The 22,130-nt window shown below is 43.6% G+C and overlaps 1 protein-coding gene across 1 annotated transcript in view; it reads left to right on the plus strand.

Annotated features, from left to right (window-relative positions):
- Window positions 1–22,130, plus strand: part of MRPS5 (mitochondrial ribosomal protein S5) — a 58,459-nt gene that overhangs the window by 21,951 nt on the left and 14,378 nt on the right. The window contains exons 3-5 of the mRNA XM_075267431.1: window positions 2,819–2,944; window positions 3,085–3,318; window positions 10,977–11,011. Coding sequence (XP_075123532.1) covers window positions 2,819–2,944; window positions 3,085–3,318; window positions 10,977–11,011 — 395 coding nt within the window. The remainder of the gene's footprint in view (window positions 1–2,818; window positions 2,945–3,084; window positions 3,319–10,976; window positions 11,012–22,130) is intronic.

A 22,130-nucleotide genomic window follows, 5' to 3' on the forward strand; every position in this document is an offset into this window, starting at 1 on the left:
GGCCAATTCATTTGAGCCGACTCCGTGGTGGGGGAAGCCATGACCGCGTCATCGTGGCAGGCAGGCTTTGACCATATTTTGACTTGGCTCCCCGAGTCAAAATATGGTCAAAATCTGCCCCACTGCCTCCCGTGTGAACAAGCCCTTAGAGGGTCTGTTGGGTGTCCATCAGCAGATTTTCGACAGACTCTGCATGGGAACCCAGCCAAACTCATTTGGAATTTCTAATACTTATTTTCATTAATTACCAAAATTACATAAGAATGTTTTTTCCATCATCCGTGTGACCAGTAGTCGGGTCCGTGAGTGAGGATGAAGTCTGCATGTACACAAGTGTGTCATGTAGCTGCGTTGCGATTACACAGTACAGACAGCAGATGGATGACATCCGTGTGCTGCCCGTACCTCCAAAGCCCCATTCACGGCGGTCAGTGAGTATGGGCCGCGAAACGAACAGGAATAGGACTTGTCTTGAGTTTTTCTCCGGTCTCATAGCCCCATACACGTGCCTGTGAAAATACATGGTCATGTGTATTGGGCCATAGAAATGAATGGGCCAGTGTGCTAGACAGGTTTTCATAGTTAGCACGTTGAGGGTACGTAGTTTTTTGCAGGATGATTTTGAGGTGGAATCTGCATTAAAAAAAATGCCTCCCATGGGATTCAGTAGCTCTTTTTTTTTTTTTTTCCTCTTGATGATTTTTTTTTCAGCTAGAGGAAAAAAAAGCAACATGACCTATCTTCAGGCGGACTCCGCCTTAAAAAACTAATTGAAATCAATGGGAGGCAGAAAAAATGCGACACGTTTTTTGCTGCATTTTGTAATGTTTTTTCCAAACCGGAAGCATTTTTTTTTTAAAGAGGACCTTTCATGGTCCGGGGCACAGGCAGTTCTATATACTGAATTCAGCGCATTGTCGGCTTTCCCGATCTGTGCCCGGGGTAAAGAGCTTTCTCCACAGCAGCGCCTATAGCGCTGTGCAGTGTGAGCGGGGAGGAATTCAGCGCACTGTCGGATTTCCAGCAGTATATAGAACTGCCTGTGCCCCAAACCATGAAAGGTCCTCTTTAAAGGGAAATTTCCAGTTCCATTCAGTCTGCTGGAGCAAAAACCACAACGAAAAAAAGTAACAAAATCTGCATCTGCATGTAAAAAAACCCCAAACATATAAAAAAAAGTTTCCTAATCCTTCAAGTAGATTGTTTTAGCCTGCAAAAAATGCCATGTGAATATACCTTGACAATGCACAAGGCATATGGCAAGGTTCACACTAGCGCTTGGTTTCCGGGGGCTAAAAAAATTGGTAACCTGAGACCCCATAGACTATAATGGGGTCCACGGGGTTTGCGACAATTTTCTACTGTAATTGGCAGAGAGAGGAGTCTGCTTGCTCATATGCTAGTCTGAACTTAGCTTAAGAGTGACAGCTCCAGTTTTATTTCTTTTTTTCTGTATCCGTTCGTATACTTTAACTACTCTCCATTTATTCCGTGTATTTTTTCCAAGCTGTAATATTTCCCATTTTTCGATGCTTCCTTTCAATCACAGAATGATTTGTATTGTCAGACGCAGGAATGTCAGCACGGCACAAATAAGACATTTTTTTCCTAAATGGTAAGCAAATCGCATGTTATTTGCAAGTACAATACTTTACAGATGAGGTATTGCAGGGCTCCTTGTATTGTCACACAATTACTTTGCGCTCCCTTCATTCTCCTATAATAGCGTACATAGAGAAAATAATGGATTCTTTAGGTGTTTGGCTTGGCACGCGGCCCTTCATCTCTGTTATTATTGCTTCTTGTCACTCCTGATTTCTACAGTGTGTAACCAATTTTAATGTATCGCCGAAAACATCGCCCTTTGTTTTCTGTAACCTTGAGAAAATTGGTTTCTTTTTACAAACCCGATGAAAATGTGATACGATCTTGCATAACATCCTCTTACGTAAGGAACAGTCTGATCTTAAGCCTACCAATAAATAGATATGTGACAAAATATTATCTATGTAAGGCTGGGTTCACACCTGTGTTGGAGACTACTGAAAATCAGCGGAGAAAAAAAAAAGTCCTGCACGGAGGACTTTTTACTGCACAGTTTTCAGTTTCAAAATGGCGGACACCATTATAATCAAAGCAGTCCGTCGGGCTCTGTGTGTAACCACTGGTTTAGCGGTCCGGCTCTCTGATGGAGAGCTCAGGCTAGCGTGAACCGAGTGTAAGGCCCGGTTCACATCTGTGTTAGTTAATCCGTTTGGGGAGTCCGCATGGGGACTACATAACGCATTGGCAAGCGGTGAGCTTATGAAGCACACGAACCCCATAAGCTATAATGGAAAATGTGGACAGAAAAGTAGTTCATGATCTACTTTCCTTTCCACATGACTAGTGCGGAGACCAAGCGGAAAGCACACGGACCCCATTATAGTCTATGGGGTCCGTGTGCTTTCACGGCTCACTGCTTGTCAATGCGTTCAGTAGTCCGTTCGGGGGGTCCCCATTCAGACTCCCCAAACGGATTACTGAACACAAATGTGAATCGGGCCTTAGCCACATTTGTGAGACTAAAGTCCATAAGAACATCCTCCAAAAAATAAAACACCGACCCACAGAGAGGCCAAATGTAAAATGGGACATTGAAAAAAAGAAGAAAGGTTGCAAAAAATAAGTCTTCTATATCATCCGTTTATATTTCTTCTTCTTGTTCTTCTGTTAAGTTATTGTGGTTACAAATTATATTGTGTCTCTATATCCAGCAGATAAGATTGTAAGATTTTTCTTTTTTTTTTTTTTCTTTTTTTTTTTTTCAATGACGCAGTGACAGCAAATGAACTATGGAAAGGAGTGTTGGCTGAAACGGGCGGCGCCGCTCGAAAGGGGCGAGGTAAAAGAACCAAGAAGAGGATTAAAAGAAATCTTAATATTGGACAGAACATTGGAGATGGTACGTCCTTTAAGTTATTATTTTTACTGGGTTTTTTTTAGGTTTTTTTTTGCTTTAGTTGTTTGGTTTTGTCTCTTCATCAACAATATGTACTGGTTCTAAACCTTGACTTTTTGTTTTTTGGTTTTTTTTTTTTAAAGGGAAATCTGGACATCTTTGGCCAGGATTAAATGTCCCCATATTAGCAAGTGGAAAAGCCCAGTCCATTGCAAAGAGGGATCAACAAGAGCTGGAAGCAATGCAAGCCAGAATAATTCAGGAAAGGGACGAGTTCGAAAGAAAACGCAAGACAAGAGTTAAAAGAGAGAGAGGATGGACTGGCCAAAGCTGGGGGGGAATTAGTATTGGGCATCCGGACCCAGGTCCTAATGGAGGTAAGGAAGTCAGCAGGAGAAATCTGCCTGTTAAATTGGGGTTTCACCTTCATGCATAAAATGGCTGATTATTCGATGGCTGCTAAGTCATTTGTATCTGTTTGCCGAGGGGAAACAAGCTGTTCTGCAGGGTCCTGATCTGTCCCCACTTCTCCTGATCTACAGTCGATAGTTTGTCTTAATGACGCACCATTGGTGGGTAGCCCCTTTAAGGCTAAGGCCACACTTGTCATATCTGCTGCAGGGTGCCTATTGGAGACCCGGGGGCGCAGTGGCTAAATGCTGAATGATGCAGCAGTGTTCAAGCGCAACTCCAACCCGATGCAAAATCCTGCTAACTTGGGTTCTTGCCACTATGGACTGCAAAAACTACTGACCGATCCCAACAATAAAAAGACCATGGTCACTGTGTAGCTAAAACATTTGCAGCTTAACTCTTGCTTTCTTTTCCTAAATGTGGGATTGCACTAGAGGAAGGAGGAATAAACATGGCTTCCCCTTAGAAGAAGCATATCCTATTCCACATATCCACAGCACCCAAATCGAGATGGCTGCTATAGGGTTAACATTTCACTTATTAATAAACAGGCAAATGGTCATTCTCAATATTTCAACCCAAGAGTGGATTTTTCTCAAGAGAATATGTCTGGTGGAATAGGATGATGTGGCTGCAGCAGAACGTCAGCTGTAATATACAGCGCTCCATTCAGCTCATCTATAGGGGCTATATATACTTTCTATATAGTGTTTAACCACTGAGCAGATTTAATATTTAGCAGGGAAGCAGAAGGACAATGCCATAGGAGCCGTAGGGGTTATCCTAGTTCTTCTCATTGATCCTTTAGGGCGGGTTCACACCTGCGCCCGGTTTCTGCTTTAGGCAATCCTGTCCACTTTCTGCCCGAGAAACTGGACAGGAGACGGAAACCCGGCAGTCAGTTATCAAACCCATTCACTTGAATGGGTTTGCAATGTGTCCGCCCATGACCGTCTTCTGCTGCTCCGCGGCAAAACCGTTTTTTTTTAAACTGCACACTAAGTCAGACTTTGTGTCCGGTTAAAAAAAAAAATGGTTTCGCCGCAGAGAGGCACAAGACGGTTATGGGTGGACACATTGCAAACCCATTCAAGTGAATGGGTTTGATAACTGACTGCCGGGTTTCCGTCTCCTGTCCAGTTTCTTGGGCATTAGACGGAGACCTGCAAAGCAGAGACCGGGCGCAGGTGTGCACCCGCCCTTACTGAGTGAGACAGAACAGGACGACATTCTATTACTGTAGATCAAGAAGCCGAGTATCTCCTCATATAGTATAATATTCTCTTAAAGGGAGGCTGTCACAGAACCCAGCATATCAACCCAGGCCTGCAGATATATGGGTTAACTGCAGGTAGATGGGTTAAAGTCACCTGAATCAAGTGGTGTTTTTTAGAGATGAGCAAGTACTATTCGGAACGGCCGTTTCGAATAGCACGCACCCATAGGAATGAATGGAAGCAGTCGGCACCAGACTTTGCCGGCGGCCGGTCGCTTAACCCCCTGCGTGCCAGCTGCGTCCATTCATTCCTATGGGTGCGTGCTATTTGAAACGGGAGTTTCGAGTAGTACTTGCTCATCTCTAGTGTTTTTCCTTTGGGAATCTCTGCCTTCATTGCTGAGTTATCACAGTTTTTTCAATATGAGCTCTTTGGAACAAAGAGGACATTGCCATCGCCCCAAATAAGTAAGCTGTAACATCCTTACTACCCCAAAGAGCGCATATCAAAAACGGTGCTATCTCTTTAACAGAGGCCCCGATTCACAAGTTTTATTCAGGTGGCCCTCCCCTGCCAATCTGCGGGGTTGGGTTGATATACTAGGTTCTTGTGACACACTCTCTTTAAAAGGGTATTCCATTTACAACAAGTTACTTTCTATCAAAGGTTAGGGGGTAACTACTGGGACACCCACCAATATTGAGAAACATTCGACTACCTTTGACACTGAGTATCGCACTGGTTGTAACTGGGGTGTCAAAAACACCATGGAGATTGGTGGGGGTCATCAGCAGTAGCACACCCTCTAATCAGCAATTTTCCCCCGTATCCTTTGGATCAAGGGTAACTTGTTGTAACTGGAATATCCCTTTAAGTAAAGTCAGCCATAAAATAATAGAAATTACTAGGATCTTTTCCACACCATGCTTGTCAGTTCTCGGAGAATCTCCACATCAGTCTGCATGCTTGACATGCATTGGACGTACAATGTAATATCTACTATATAAAATAAACTACTAGTACAATAAAACAAGAGTTGGCCATCATATATTGTGTTCATTAGATACCAATAATATGGCAGCTAGCAATGATTTGTGTCATTTAGGAATAATCGCTGGGGAGACAAAGACCTTCATCCAGTCATCCGGATCACTCTGTAATTTAGTTCCTTTTCACATGTCTACAATAATAAGAAAACAATCTGTCAAGTTCTTGTCCCTTGGATCTTCTTGCCTTTATGTTCTGTTATACTGTCCTCACTGTAAAAGGTCAAAACAAGAAAACATTTACTGCAGTTCTGTGATATTCCTGCCATGTCCTTGTCTTGACTTCACTGTAGGCCAAAGGTAATATCTTTGTTTTCAGTGGTTAAAGGGATCCAGTCACTCACATACAATTTTTTCTAGGTACCACATCGGAATAGCCTTAAGAAAGGCTATTCTTCTCCTACCTTTCGTTGTCTTCTTCGCGCCTACAATCCCAGCATGCCCAAAAGCCACAAGAAAATGGCCGCTTACAATACTGTGCAAGCGGCCATTTTCTTGTGTCCTGTGGGCATGCGCATTCTGCTCTGCCCAAGGGTCGAGGTCTAGAAGTTACAAGCCACCGCCGGAAGAAGAGGCTGAAGATGACGCTGCTGACGAAGGTGGAGACGGTGCTGGAGAGAGTTCTCTGGCAGCATTGGGGACGCCCCCAGTGCTGTTTGAGAGCTGTGGTCCGCCCCCAGTGCTGCGAGAGAGGTAATTTGCATACCGAGAAACACTGGGATTGTAGGCGAACGGCGGCCTGGAGAAGATGACGAAGGGTATTCCAACGTGGTACCTAGAAAAAATTGTGTCTGAGTGATAGGATCTCTTTAAAGTTGGAGGGTGCCCAGTGGTGCAAGATATTGCGTATGTTACCGATATGATGGGGTTTCATGGGAGCGTTATAGGGTAGATGGCTAGTGGGACTGGGAAATGTATCAAAAAATTAATAAAATGGACCACTGATCCGGTTAACTGACGTGATTTTGTTCACTTTGGTTTGGTTATTACAGTATTTTGAGCTTCTACCTACAGTTTCGTTCAGACCAAACATGTCCAAGCCTAATCTGCTATTACTCCCCAAGGTATATTTAGGGGAGGCCCATGAGAGGTGGCATTGTGACACATAGTTCAAGTGTCCCAATGCCACACGACCGCTGAGGCCTAAGCACAGGCCTCAATATTCGCTGACATTATTCAAGAAGCCTGAAGAGGATGGGGACCAGCACCGGAGCCCGAGGAGGTGAGTAACAATGTTTTTTATGTTCGTTCACCTCCTATAGGCCTCCGTTAAATATCAAGAAACCCCAGAGTATAACAATAGCAGTTGTTTTACACTGGGTTCATACCAGCGTTTGTCACTCCATTCTCAGGTTTGCGTCTTCTGCATGCAGAAGACGGAAAGCTGTAATGCCGAGTCTGGCCATGAGCGCCAGTGAGCGTTTTATGCTCTCCGCGGCAAAACTGTTTTTAGGGGGGTTTTTTTAAACTGGACACAGAGTACTGCATGTCCGGTTTAAAAAAACTGGTTTCGCCACGGAGAGCATAAAGTGCTCACAGCCGGACACTTTTCAAACCCATTCAAATGAATGGGTTTGAAAAGTTGCCGGAAGGTTTCCGTCTCCTGCCAGTTTTGTGCAGGAAAAGGAAACCTGCAGAACGGAGTTCCGGGCACAGATGTGAACGAGCCCTTAGACTTGTTCACATAAGTACCCCCAAACACATAGTCACCTCCAGTAGTCTCCCGAGCCCTACACAATTAACAGTATTGATGGATGCCAATCCGGCTGCTTATGAGGTTGGGTTAATATGGGACAAATGGGACAAATTACTTGCCATTGGACCCCAGGCTACAACCCATCATAAGAATCCGTTTCTGGGCTATGGCTGTTAAAAAGGGTGTTGCCTAAAATAGTCATTAATTGGAATCGAGGTGAATGTCTAGAGGGATGTATTGATTCATGGCTAGCTAGGTGGACAGATGCATAAGTGGTCTGGTAGATGGATGGGAGGATTAATGAGGCATCTTGGTGGGGTTTTATATTGGGATCAATTGCAGATAAAAGTACAGGCCCATACACACAGCCATAGTTTTTGCACCTGTGTGTCTGGGCCATATTCAAGAGCTGCAAATTATGGAGCAGGTCCTATACCTGTCCACAAATGTGGCCCATTCAATTGAATGGATGGGTCAGTGAAAACCACAATGACACCTGGGTACCAATCCTGCCTTTTTCCCTGACCTGCAGACTGATCGTGTGCATGAAGCCTTATACAGTGGGGCAAAAAAGTATTTAGTCAGTCACCAATAGTGCAAGTTCCACCACTTAAAAAGATGAGAGGCGTCTGTCATTTACATCATAGGTAGACCTCAACTATGAGAGACAAAATGAGAAAACAAATCCAGAAAATCACATTGTCTAATTTTGTAAGAATTTATTTGCAAATTATGGTGGAAAATAAGTATTTGGTCACCTACAAACAATCAAGATTTCTGGCTCTCAGAGACCTGTAACTTCTTCTTTAAGAGTCTCCTCTTTCCTCCACTCGTTACCTATAGTAATGGCACCTGTTTAAACTTGTTATCAGTATAAAAAGACACCTGTGCACACCCTCAAACAGTCAGACTCCAAACTCCACTATGGTGAAGACCAAAGAGCTGTCAAAGGACACCAGAAACAAAATTGTAGCCCTGCACCAGGCTGGGAAGACTGAATCTGCAATAGGCAACCAGCTTGGATTGAAGAAATCAACTGTGGGAGCAATAATTAGAAAATGGAAGACATACAAGACCACTGATAATCTCCCTCGATCTGGGGCTCCACGCAAAATCTCACTCCGTGGGGTCAAAATGATCACAAGAACGGTGAGCAAAAATCCCAGAACCACGCGGGGGGACCTAGTGAATGAACTGCAGAGAGCTGGGACCAATGTAACAAAGCCTACCATCAGTAACACACTACGCCGCCAGGGACTCAGATCCTGTAGTGCCAGACGTGTCCCACTGCTTAAGCCAGTACATGTCCGGGCCCGTCTGAAGTTTGCTAGAGAGCATTTGGATGATCCAGAAGAGTATTGGGAGAATGTCCTATGGTCTGATGAAACCAAACTGGAACTGTTTGGTAGAAACACAACTTTTCGTGTTTGGAGGAAAAAGAATACTGAGTTGCATCCATCAAACACCATACCTACTGTAAAGCATGGGGGTGGAAACATCATGCTTTGGGGCTGTTTCTCTGCAAAGGAGCCAGGACGACTGATCCGGGTACATGAAAGAATGAATGGGGCCATGTATCGTGAGATTTTGAGTGCAAACCTCCTTCCATCAGCAAGGGCATTGAAGATGAAACGTGGCTGGGTCTTTCAACATGACAATGATCCAAAGAACACCGCCAGGGCAACGAAGGAGTGGCTTTGTAAGAAGCATTTCAAGGTCCTGGAGTGGCCTAGCCAGTCTTCAGATCTCAACCCTATAGAAAACCTTTGGAGGGAGTTGAAAGTCCGTGTTGCCAAGCGACAGCCCCAAAACATCATTGCTCTAGAGGAGATCTGCATGGAGGAATGGGCCAACATACCAACAACAGTGTGTGCCAACCTTGTGAAGACTTACAGAAAACGTTTGACCTCTGTCATTGCCAACAAAGGATATACACTCACCGGCCACTTTATTAGGTACACCTGTCCAACTGCTCGTTAACACTTAATTTCTAATCAGCCAATCACATGGCGGCAACTCAGTGCATTTAGGCATGTAGACATGGTCAAGACAATCTCCTGCAGTTCAAACCGAGCATCAGTATGGGGAAGAAAGGTGATTTGAGTGCCTTTGAACGTGGCATGGTTGTTGGTGCCAGAAGGGCTGGTCTGAGTATTTCAGAAACTGCTGATCTACTGGGATTTTCATGCACAACCATCTCTAGGGTTTACAGAGAATGGTCCGAAAAAGAAAAAACATCCAGTGAGCGGCAGTTCTGTGGGCGGAAATGCGTTGTTGCCAAAGGTCAGAGGAGAATGGCCAGACTGGTTCGAGCTGATAGAAAGGCAACAGTGACTCAAATAGCCACCCATTACAACCAAGGTAGCCAGAAGAGCATCTCTGAACGCACAGTACGTCGAACTTTGAGGCAGATGGGCTACAGCAGCAGAAGACCACACCGGGTGCCACTCCTTTCAGCTAAGAACAGGAAACTGAGGCTACAATTTGCACAAGCTCATCGAAATTGGACAATTGAAGATTGGAAAAACATTGCCTGGTCTGATGAGTCTCGATTTCTGCTGCGACATTCGGATGGTAGGGTCAGAATTTGGCGTCAACAACATGAAAGCATGGATCCATCCTGCCTTGTATCAATGGTTCAGGCTGGTGGTGGTGGTGTCATGGTGTGGGGAATATTTTCTTGGCACGCTTTGGGCCCCTTGGTACCAATTGAGCATCGTTGCAACGCCAAAGCCTACCTGAGTATTGTTGCTGACCATGTCCATCCCTTTATGACCACAATGTACCCAACATCTGATGGCTACGTTCAGCAGGATAATGCAATGCCATGTCATAAAGCTGGAATCATCTCAGACTGGTTTCTTGAACATGACAATGAGTTCACTGTACTCCAATGGCCTCCACAGTCACCAGATCTCAATCCAATAGAGCATCTTTGGGATGTGGTGGAACGGGAGATTCGCATCATGGATGTGCAGCCGACAAATCTGCGGCAACTGTGTGATGCCATCATGTCAATATGGACCAAAATCTCTGAGGAATGCTTCCAGCACCTTGTTGAATCTATGCCACGAAGAATTGAGGCAGTTCTGAAGGCAAAAGGGAGTCCAACCCGTTACTAGCATGGTGTACCTAATAAAGTGGCCGGTGAGTGTATAACAAAGTATTGAGATGAAATTTTGTTACTGACCAAATACTTATTTTCCACCATAATTTGAAAATAAATTCTTACAAAATCAGACAATGTGATTTTCTGGATTTGTTTTCTCATTTTGTCTCTCATAGTTGAGGTCTACCTATGATGTAAATTACAGACGCCTCTCATCTTTTTAAGTGGTGGAACTTGCACTATCGGTGACTGACTAAATACTTTTTTGCCCCACTGTAGATGCATCTAATTTATCAAACATCGTGCAACATTTGATATAGTTGGAGCAAATTACGCCAACGCAAGCTGCAGCAAAACAAACGATAAGAATTCCTCTTATGATAAATTTCTCCCATTGCGTCCCCCGTTGTTAATGGCGGGTCGTATACATCTGCATACGGTAGCATGTTCCATGCCCATAAACCATCACATACTAATAACATTTTCTCAGTTAAGTCGTCTGACGTTACTTTATAAATATGTAAAATGTGTTTTTTTTTCTTTTTCTCATCAGAAACATATGAAGACTTTGACTGCAGAGTGATTGAGGTAGGTTTTATTCCTTCCCCAGTACGCCACTAATGTGATAGCAAATTAAATGTAGCCGTGACATTCCAGTCACTTCATTTCATATATCAAGTTTATGGTGGTGGAATTGTGCGGTATGAGGAATGTGAAACAATGCACAGCACGAGAGAGCATTCTCTATGTTAATGGATGACTTATCAGCTGAGCTACATAGATAATACCCAGCCGAGACAGCCGCTACTGACTTTGCAAAGGGCACAAAGAACTTGGAAAAAAGTTCTGCGTTCCTTCCAATGGTCTGCTACATAAAAGTTTAATAGAGTACTGTTTGTGTGAAGCAGACCATAGCAGCTCTTTAATGTTAAGATTTTCCACTCATTTTATTTTACCAGATTTGTCAAAGAACCAAAGTTAGTATCTCTGCATGAAATATTAACAGTTAAGATGTCCATACAGCCTCCGTCGCTGTCAGCCAAGCGCTTGTTTGACCGACAACTCACTCCTTTTCCCCGCACACTTGCATGCTTGGTCAAGTGTGCTTGTGCTCTGAAGGAGGTTACACTGCCGATGTGCTAACTTTTTCTATTTCTTTGGCTTCAAACGAATGCACAGCATAAGTCACGAGTATCTAATGTGTAGGGGCTGACACTGGGACCCTGCACAGGTCAGCAGTTCTGGCAGCCCTGAAGCTACAGCAATGGATGGAGAATGCATGTAGGCTATTCCTATTAGTAATAGGAGGGGTGCAGCAGCCCCATCCAATGCCTGGAGTCCTGAAAAGCTAACTAGTTCATCTGGCGATGGATAAAGGATACCCCACAACACCATTATAGTCAATGGGGTCACTCGGGATTCATTGCTGTCTGAAGTTTGACAAACAGTTTTTCAGTTCTTCTTCAGCGGACTAGGAGAAACGTAGTTACAAACCTAATATAAGTACATTGGCGATTTGTATAGGTGTGGGCCCTATCGGGGACACAGTTGCAATAACAATATCTGTACTGCACGATGGAATACAGATGTAGCAAAGGTTTACTGACTTTTAACACTATACTGTGACACAGAACTTTAACTGAAAATGACTTTTGTTGTGTTCCGTGATAAGATACCATGCTGTAGCAAGTTATCGGTATCAAAGTAAGCTTAAAGGGGTTGTCCCATCGCAAGGATCCTATCTATACTGTTTGTTAATGTGGATGTAAGACTTTTCCTAAATACACTGCTTAAGCAAAACTGCTTTGTTTGTCTACTATCTTAATTTATTCAATTCATTGTTGACACAGCCCTTGACTTGTCTGCTCAAAAGTCAAGTGATGTATCTGCTGCTCTCAGAGGGGAGGGAGGAGGGGCTAAGTGCAGGGAGTGAGCCTGTGTTTCTAGCTATTCCTGTGTCTACACCACGTGTGACCTACCTCCCTGCTCTCAGATAGGGGAGAGGAGCTGCTTTCATTTCTTCCGTTCTCCCAGTTATTAGACTAGCTAATTCAATTGTGTTCATTATGGCAGAGACAGGCAGTCTCTGTATGTAACACAGAATAGAGTTGCTGCTGACTGTACTTCATAGTCCAATATGGGCGGGCGGAGCTACATACTAGTTTGGGGGCGGAGCTAAACGGCAGGTTGCATGTGAAACCCCGCCCACCAAATGATGCAAGAAACCAGGAAGAAAGAAGATTTTATATCAGTGAAGACTGGTGAGTATGCGACGTGGGATTACCCCTTTAAGCTTTGACGTATTGTATGTTCCTGCTATATAAGTAATGCAGATAATGCAGGCTGATGGAATACAAGGAAACCAAAGCTGAAAACAGCTAACCCTTTGTCTGAAGAATCTCACTTTACCAAGTCGCTTGGCACACCTGCGATCACCTTTCTTATTCGTCCACTCACGACCCTTGACTGCCTGGGTTCATAGGATAATATGAAACGAGATTTATAAATTCTAAATATTTATTAACCCGAGTGGTTCGGTACTAGCCACTAACATATACAGAAATATACATCAATGGATTGTCAAGCAAATACAGATCAAAGTACAATACAATACAGAAAATACAATGGGAATAAAAGAGAAAATGAATACCAGAACAAATCCATAATCCTGTTCACTGAGGCCTGATTCCTAGTCCCAGTATGAAAACAGTGTAGAGGGTCTTCTTGTATAGGGGGGACACTCCAGTTATTAAGCTGCCTCCTTGCTAAGTCACAAAGACTCTCGGTCTTCCTTTCAGCATATGGCTTAGTGCCCCACCCACACCTCCCTCCCAGGTAGCCCTGTTCTTTCTTCCCCCTGGTAAAGAGGTATATCTTTTTAGGTGCTGGGAAAGATGTGTGTCTCGGGGGTCAACTTAGGGTCACTAGACCCCTCTCCTTCCCTGCACATCTGTTGCCCAGGGGTAATAAGATAGGATTGACCTTTGTTACATATTCATAAAACCACTGAAGTGAATTGACCTCCAATGTAAACACAGGTTAACACAACGTTCCTAAAGGTATGTGTAGGAGTGAGATGAACAAGGAATAATACATATAAAAAAAAGATGCATAACTGAGGGTCTCTTCATCAAATTTTCCATAAACTTTATAGGGCATATGGACATGCTAGAGATGGGATCCACTAATATGGAAACCATTTGATCGACCAGAACAGAAATCCCCTATCTGTGAGTGGCCAACCTGTCCATTGCAGCAGTATACATGTATGGATAACCATTGCTTTCCTAGGTGGTAACAACTGATTAGAGAGGTCGCCTAAGGGTGTATTCATAAGTTCATAAGCCATATGCTGAAAGGAAGACCGAGAGTCTTTGTGACTTAGCAAGGCGGCAGCTTGATAATTGGAGTGTCCCTTCTATACAAGAAGACCCTCTACACTGGTTTTCATACTGGACCTAGGAGTCAGGCCTCAGTGAACCAGATTACGGATTTGTTCTGGTATTCATTTTCTCCTTTATTCACATCTTATTTTCTGTATTGTATTGTACTGTGATCTGTATTTGCTTGACAATCCATTGATGTATATTTCTGTATATGTCAGTGGCTAGTACCGACCCACTCGGGTTCATAAATATTTAGAATTTATAAAGCTCATTTCATATTATCCTATCAACCCATAGGGGGATTCTGCCTTAAAATTCAGGCTAACTTCCTCCCTGAATACAGTAGGAGGCAGAAATACTGAAAAATAAGTGTCCTTCTCAATCTTACCATAGATCAGCCGCATAACTTCCACCACAAGCCACTTAGATGATTAACCCCATTGGGCGAGCCAGAAACTATTCGAGGCAGAATTCCTCCTCAGTTACTCTTCACTTTTCACTGAATAGGTCCTTATACTTGAAAATGGGAGAAACTGCTCCTTTAAGGGCTATAATGAGATCAGAAAAAGGAGGCGTGAGTTTACTGTACATACAGCGGGAGGAGGCCTTAGTCTGTGGGGTTTTTAATTATCCGTTACTATATTAATAAATGCCTACTGTCGGCTTCCAGTGCAGTGCCCAGGTAATATCTGAATTTTATTATTCTGAAGTTAATGAGATTTTCTGGTTTAATGTAAATGAAGAGCAATCACTGTATAATGAGCGGAATCTCTGGCAACTTTCTAATAGATTTTGTTTAACCCCATGATGGCTGTACATACTTATTTTTATACTGGGTATTAAGGGTGTCAGGATATTTGGTGCCACGGAATAGTGGCTGCATGGAGAGTCATAGGGAATCTACCACCATATGTGGCTATTAACAGTGGTGTGTAGGGCCGGGTGTAAGCTTTATAAACCTGCTTGGTGTGACCATCCTTTGGAGGAGGAGTCCTGGAAGTGATGATACGTCTGCTATAGAGTCCCAATCTCAACATCATCCAGTCTGTCCTGGATTACATGAAGAGACAGAAGGATTGGAGCAAGCCTACATCCATAGATCTGTGTGTAGTTCTTTAAGATGGTTTGAAACAACCTCCCTGCCGAGTTCCTTCAAAACTGCCTGCAAGCGTACGTTGAAAAACTGATGGAAGGCAAAGGTCACTCCGGGATTTAGATTCTTCTTTCGTTCATTCACTTCATTTTGTTAATTAACAAAAATAAACTATTAATTGCGCTTATAGCTCATTTGGAAAAATTAGGAATTTTATATAGATGCTGTATGGGGGATGTTGGCACTCTAAATATGGCGTCCGCTCAGGAACTGAACAGCTGCTATAGCTGTCAGGTCTCTGCTGTACTACATTAACCATCTAGATATCCGGATCAAACGTGTACGAGGCATCTATTTATCATTGGCATATGGCACGTACGTGGTGCAGCCTGTAATAGAACTAAACAGACTTTACAATATACTGCAATGCATTAGCATGGCAGTATATTGCACTAGTGATATCAGAGCTTCTAGGGTCTAGCCTCGTAGAGGCTAGAAATCACCCCTCTTTCCCAAGATTAGAAATAAAAATAAGCACAAGCAGAAACATTTTGGGCATTGTGTCCAAAAATGCCAAAACTAGAAACATATAAAAAATATTTTTGCCATACGAGGAATCGCCACACGCGATAAAAAGTTGATCAAAACATCAGATATTCACAATGAAGCCCTAAAAACAAATCCAAGAGGAAAGTCATGGAAATGCAATTTTTCCCTAACTCCATCCGATTCAGACGGTTTTCCATCTTCCTAGTACATCTTACGGTATATTAAATGGTACTATTATGAAATGCAATTTATCCCACAAAAATAAAGCCTTCATATGGCTCAGTGAGCAGAAAAATAAAAAAAGTTATGACTTTTGGAAAGCAGTGAGTAAAAAATTGAAATAAAAAATAGCTGTGGCGGGAAGGAGCTCTCCAGGGAGTGTAGAATGATCCAGTGGACAGGAAAGTGATTCCACACTCCCTGGACAATCCCTCTAAAGACAGTCATGGACCCATAAGAAAAGATGCAAGTGTTTTTCCATCTCGACCTTTGTCTGAAGTGTCACTGCCTCTATTAGTCCCAGTGAGTATGACATGTAGGCCCACGACAGCCCTGACTGTGATTGCCCCTACAAAGGGTACTACTAAGCTGTGCCTTGGGACATGGCGCTCACCAGTGTGCCGCAGCTCCTTCCGTCGGGTGATCAAAGGGGTCGCTGGCACTCGGCCACCAATATGATACTAATGGCTTTACCCTATGGCTAGCACCTCAGTATCAAAGTCACAAGAGCTATAAAGGGTTAACGCTTTACCATTGGCAAGATCTGGGCTAATAATGTTTTCTTTTTCATTTCTGTAGATACTAAAGTCAAATATTTTCCTAGCGAGATAATCATATTTGGCCATTATTTTTATTATATTGTCAAATTGAAGACTGCCAATGTATTCAGCGTGTGAAACACTACAGGAGCCTCTCTCGCTTTTAAGTGCTTGTTCCGGCCGTCTTCAAGTAGATGCAAATTGATTGTTATTTTCCAGTAGAGAACATGGGCAAGGCTGCATTTTAATATGAGCAAAACCGGTTAGTTGGACGGCTTTATAGTCATTTTGGGATCTCATTTGTATTCCTTTACTGTTCTGTTGTAATATAAGATTTGTAATGATATCAAAAAAGACAAAGGTTTGCCTGGGTAGTCTATAAAGGGATCACTATGTGGACAGAAGTATTAGTATACACCTCTTAAGGCTAAAGTAACTACACTTTGGGACAACTTTTGATTTTCTGACAGTATTTGTGACATTAATAAGTTTTGTAATATACTTTAGTAGCAAATTTTGGCTCCTTTATGTGAAATCCAGATTTTTTTTTTATTCTTTCCTTTGTTTCTAGGTGTAAACTTTCTAGAGGAATCAGTTGAATACACATTTGGGATTGGTATATTTATAGGCAGCCAATCTGAGGGTGTTTTCAACCGCTGATATCTCTGGATATAATACAGGTAGAACTGTAATCTTGGCGTCATATGAAAGCTAAGAAGCACCAAAATCACTGTTCTAGGTTTATATAATGCCCGAGATATAACTGTTTAAAGTGACTCCCTCCACCCCAATCCTCATCTTTTTTACATTGTACAGAAGTCCATACATCCGTATGTATACAGCAGTATACAGCCTTCCATAGAGAAGCAAGGGAAACAATGAAAAAACTCAGCATAACAGAAAGGAACCAAAATTCATTGTCCGAAAGTTTAGTTATCCTTTATCAATAAACTTAGGTGTTATAACTTAGCGTTATCTAGTTGTTTTGCTCCTCTGGGGTCTGTATCGAGATGTCTATATTGTACTACTAGCAATATCTGGGACTCCGTCCGCAGCCCCCTTCTCTCTGTGCGCGAGACACCTGCAGTGCGGGCCGGGCCGCACCCCCCTCCCTCGCCAGCCACAATCCTGGGACCTCCGCCATGGGGCTAGTGTCCTGGCATGTCTAGGGGCTGCAGAGAGTGGGGCGCAGCAGCCATGGATATGCATGGCGCTGGAGGGGTATACGGCAGTTTGGTGAGCTGTGCTCCACTCTCTCCCCCTGCCAGCCACGATCCCGGCACCCCTCCATGAGGCTGCTGTGCGTCTAGTTTCCCAGCATGAATTGGGGCTGCAGACTGTGCTGCGCAGCAGGTACGGGCAGGCATGAGGCTCGACGGGTTCCTGGCGGGTTTGTGAACTTTGCTCCAGTGTGCCTTTCCCCTTCCCACCCCCGGGAACATGGCAAACTCACCTATCCACGGCGTGAGGTGCGCTCCAACGATGCCGCCGTGTCCGGCACTCCGCATATGCACCACCATCTTCCGCGTCCGCTCGTTGGCCGGCCTGAGCCGCGATTGCCCCGCCCCCCGCATCGGCCGCTCCAATCAGACACCAGCAATGAAGGCTCTGCAGCTGGCTTGAGTATCTACACCTCCGCCCTCTCCAATCGGAGCTCAAGGCGATGACGTCCTCTCAGGTCCTTCAGGCTTCGCCAACCTACGGGAATGGTAAGGCGCCTATGTTTCCTTCTGGGCGCCATTCTAGGTATGTGCAAAATCTGACTGTAATCCGTGCATCTGTTCACAAACATCCAAACACACAAACTCTCACATTTATAATATTAGTAAGGATTATAAATTTTACTACCCGTGCTGATCTCTGATAGTCTATGTCCCACCTAAATGAATACCTGCCTCTTCCTCTCTGTATACAGCAGAAGCTGTACTGGACATGAACGACGTGTCTACATATATACACTCTGAACACCAGGGGGTGCTATTACATGCAGATAATTCCCATATTTTTTATTTTTTTTATAAATAACAAATCTTCACAAAATTACTCTAAATCACATATTGAGTTTACGTATTGTTATTTGTATTGCCTTGACAAAAGCCTTGGAAATTGCTGTTGCTCCTTGAAACTCAGTAGTGCAGATTGGACAGAGGTTAATCTGTAGGCTATTGTTCAGGAAATGTAGGAACATTAGTCACCATACTGTATTCTTTGTATTTCTTCTCTGCAGGAAATATCTTTTGTACATTTGTGTAATTCATGTTTCTTTGCTGCAGCTTTGTTATTATATATTGGTTTCCTAGCATTTGGTAGATATAGTCACCTCGCAACAGACCGCCCGCGCCCATTGTCTCTGAGAGCTTCTTAGTTTAGGGTTTTGCTGGGTGTAAATGGAATGGAATTGTTAAGAAAGCGTCCATTTGCTATAATGAGAAATCGCCAGGATATACCTGTATGTAGTAAGGTATAGAACGGAAGTGCTACGTTGGGTGAAAGTCTTGCATATTTTGGGGGGTTTTTTGTACCTTAACTTCATCAGACTGAAGCTGCTTAAAGGGATTGCCCAAGGTACACAGTTTTATCACAAGGGGGCTGGAGAAGGTGAAAAAAAAAAAAAAAACATAGTCCCCTGATCCCAGTGCTCCGGTGTCTCCCACCATTGTCGGTCCTGTTGTTTTTTTTTTTTGTTTTTGTTTTTTTATATGTAGATTGTGACCCCCATATAGGACTCACAATGTATTTTTTTTTTTCTTTCGATCAGTATGTCTTTGCAGTATGGGAGGAAATCCACACAAACACAGGGAGAACATACACACTCCTTGCAGATGCTGTTCCTGGTAGGATTCGAACCCAGGACTCAAGTGCTGCAAGGCTCCAGTGCTAATCACTGAGCCACCGTGTTGCCCCGATCCTGCTGTTTCCAGGGACTTGTTCCCCCATCTCACATAACTGCTGAGGGCACCAAGTGACTGATGAGGCCCGGTTCACATCAGCGTTTGGGAAGTTTGCTTGGGCCCCCCCCCCCCCCCCCCCGCACCCTCCAACAGAAACCTATTCACATTAAAAAGTGGTTACCTAAGAAACCACATGGACCACATAGACTATAATGGGGTCCGTGTGGTTTCTCCATGAAACATGCAGAGAGAAGTGTGCTGTTTCCTTAGGCCACTGGTTAGTGGTCACATAAGGTGAGGAGTTCTACCATAGGAAGCCACGGGATTGGACAGCAGCGGCGGACACCGGACCTGCCATCACAGTTAGGCCTTGTCAGAGTCACTCTGATCCTTATGCTTGAAATGTTTTCTTGTTTCCGGTGGCTGGCATCAATATTTACATAGTGATTCTCCCACTGACTGCAGTACAGGGGTACAAGTGATCAAATCAAATAGGCTTTATTGGCACGTCCGAATAAATATTGGATTCGGGTGGGTATGGAGGGGTGGGTGATTTGGGGTATAACAGTCCGTGGAGTCTCATCTTCCTATTAGTTGGTGACCGCTATATGGGGAGGTGGGGTGAGGTGAGGTGGGGTGGGTGGTTTGGGGTACAACCGTGGATCTAAAGAGCGTAGGTTCAAACCCTATAGAGAAAAAAAAAAAGTAAAATCTTTTTTAAAAAATAAATAAAATCAAATTTTATATATATATATAAAATTTCTAATCTTTCCTAAGATTACCAATAAAAGTAATTAAATAAACATTTAAATGCCCAACCTATATCAAATTTATCCTATCCTATATTGAACACCCTAGATCAAAATGGTGTAACTAAAAACTACTCTTGACTACTTAACTTGTGGCACAAAAAAAGATGCATTATACAATACCATACACAGAAATTTTAAATCGGCAACAACAGGAAGGGTTGAATCTTAAAGGGATCCTTTTATTCAAATGCATTTTTTTTATGACTAACACATAGGAATAGCCTTAAAAAAGGCTATTCTTCTCCTACCTTTAGATGTCATCTCCGCGCCGATGTTCGCCTGAAATCCCAGTTTTTGTCACTATGCAAATCAGTTCTATCGCAACACTGGGGGCGGGCCCCAGCTTCAAACAGCACTGGGGGCGTCCCCAATGCTTCGAGAGAACTCTCTCCAGCGCCACCTCCATCTTTGTGTGCAACAGCCTCTTCATCTTGTTCTTCCAGTGCGCGGTGTGTCAAAATGCAACGCAAGTTGGCTCTGCCAGCGGGTCTCAGGCAGAGCCGACTTCACATGCCGGCAGCCATTTTTTTTGTGGCCGCTTACACGAGCAGGCGCAGTAAGAACTCCTTTAAGGAGTTCCTTAAGGACGGATTCCTTTAAGGACAGTCAGTGTAATTTATTAGGAGCTTTGTATAACTGCGCAGCTGTCTTACCTATTTTTATAGTGTTCAAGCACACAATGAACAGTTGTTTTCCCCTTCTCAAATATACTACAGAGAATATCTGCCATCTGATGTGTTACAGAACATTAATTTTCGCCTACAAAGTATATGGTCCAGGGCAGCGACCAAAAGATCACATTTAACCAGAAGTCTTGAAGTATTTTCTAGGAGAGCTTGTCAGCAGCTTCTTCCCTTGTAAGTTATCTCATTATCCAGGGCATGGAAACTGCAAGTAAGGATAAAAGCTTTGGATGGTATAAACTATAGAATACGACAGGCTCAGTAAATACATAGCAGACTTACAAAGTCTTAGGGTAAGTTCACATAGAAGAATTTTTTGCGGTTGAATCTACCTCTTCATTTTGTGATCTGCCGGGTGAACTTACTCTTAGTAAACCAAACCTTCTGGATATAAGATGGTTTTTACTATCTTTACACTCACTCTGCGCCGAAATCAAAGCATATGTTTTCTGATATCACACACATTGGGCCCCATGTACATGACCGTTTTTATTGTGCGTGTTCTATCTGTCATCATTGTCCATTTTTGCCTGGACAACCCCTTTAACCTCCCCCCCCCCTCCCCCGGCCTCCTGAGAGTACTCATCTATAGATTAGTACTGGGGGGCATTCCTCTGCGCTCAGTGTCAGTGCAGGGTGGTAAGGAGCGCCCCCTCTCATGGTACAGCGCTATGGACTCTACTTTCAGGAGGGGCGTTCCTCACAGACTGGCAGAAACACCCATCTGACATTGAAGAGCTACGATACCGGCACCGATTACTCTTCACCAGGGGCACAGAACGGGAAAGCGCACTGTCGACTTTCTAGTGGTATATAAAACCGCATGTGCCCAAGGACATGTATGGTCCAACAGGGATCAGGATGATTGGATCTAGGTGGAAAAAAGGACAGGACACAGCCCTCGGGCTTATGTGAAGATAAGATAATCCTTTAATAGTCCCGCCATGGGGAAATTCAGTGAGTTACAGTAGCATGGATAATACAGTAATATATTAGAAGAAAGAACACATACAAGCTCAGAATAGCAGATAGAAAAGATACTAGGAGTCATAGCAACTAAGAAGAAAAGAAAGACTCAGGATCATTTAGTTCTCTGTGTGGATTGATCTTCACTTAGCCTGATGTAGATTATCCAGCCTGACTGTGGTTGGGAGGAAGGATCTCCGATAGCTCCTTCTCACACTTGGGGTGAAGCAGTCGGTCACTGACAGTACTGCCCAGTGCTATCACGGTCTCATACATGGGGTGGGAGTTATTCTCCAGCATGGAGCTCACCACGGACAGTGTCCTTCTGTCACCCACCACCTGTACTGAAGCTCTTCAGTCCAGCTGGAACCAGTCATCCTGATCCCTGCCGGATACTTAGTCATTGGAACAACATAGACAATGAGGCGGATCCCAAGATTTGGACATCATAATTAAATACTGCCATAACACGAGCTTGCACCTGTACTTGGGAACTCCAACAATTGATCTCGTTGGAACTCCAACTATGCTTTGCTTTTGCCAGGGGTAAACAAGTTTTCTCTATAACC

The sequence above is a fragment of the Leptodactylus fuscus genome, chromosome 3 (genome assembly GCF_031893055.1).
Source record: "Leptodactylus fuscus isolate aLepFus1 chromosome 3, aLepFus1.hap2, whole genome shotgun sequence".
Taxonomy (NCBI): domain Eukaryota; kingdom Metazoa; phylum Chordata; class Amphibia; order Anura; family Leptodactylidae; genus Leptodactylus; species Leptodactylus fuscus.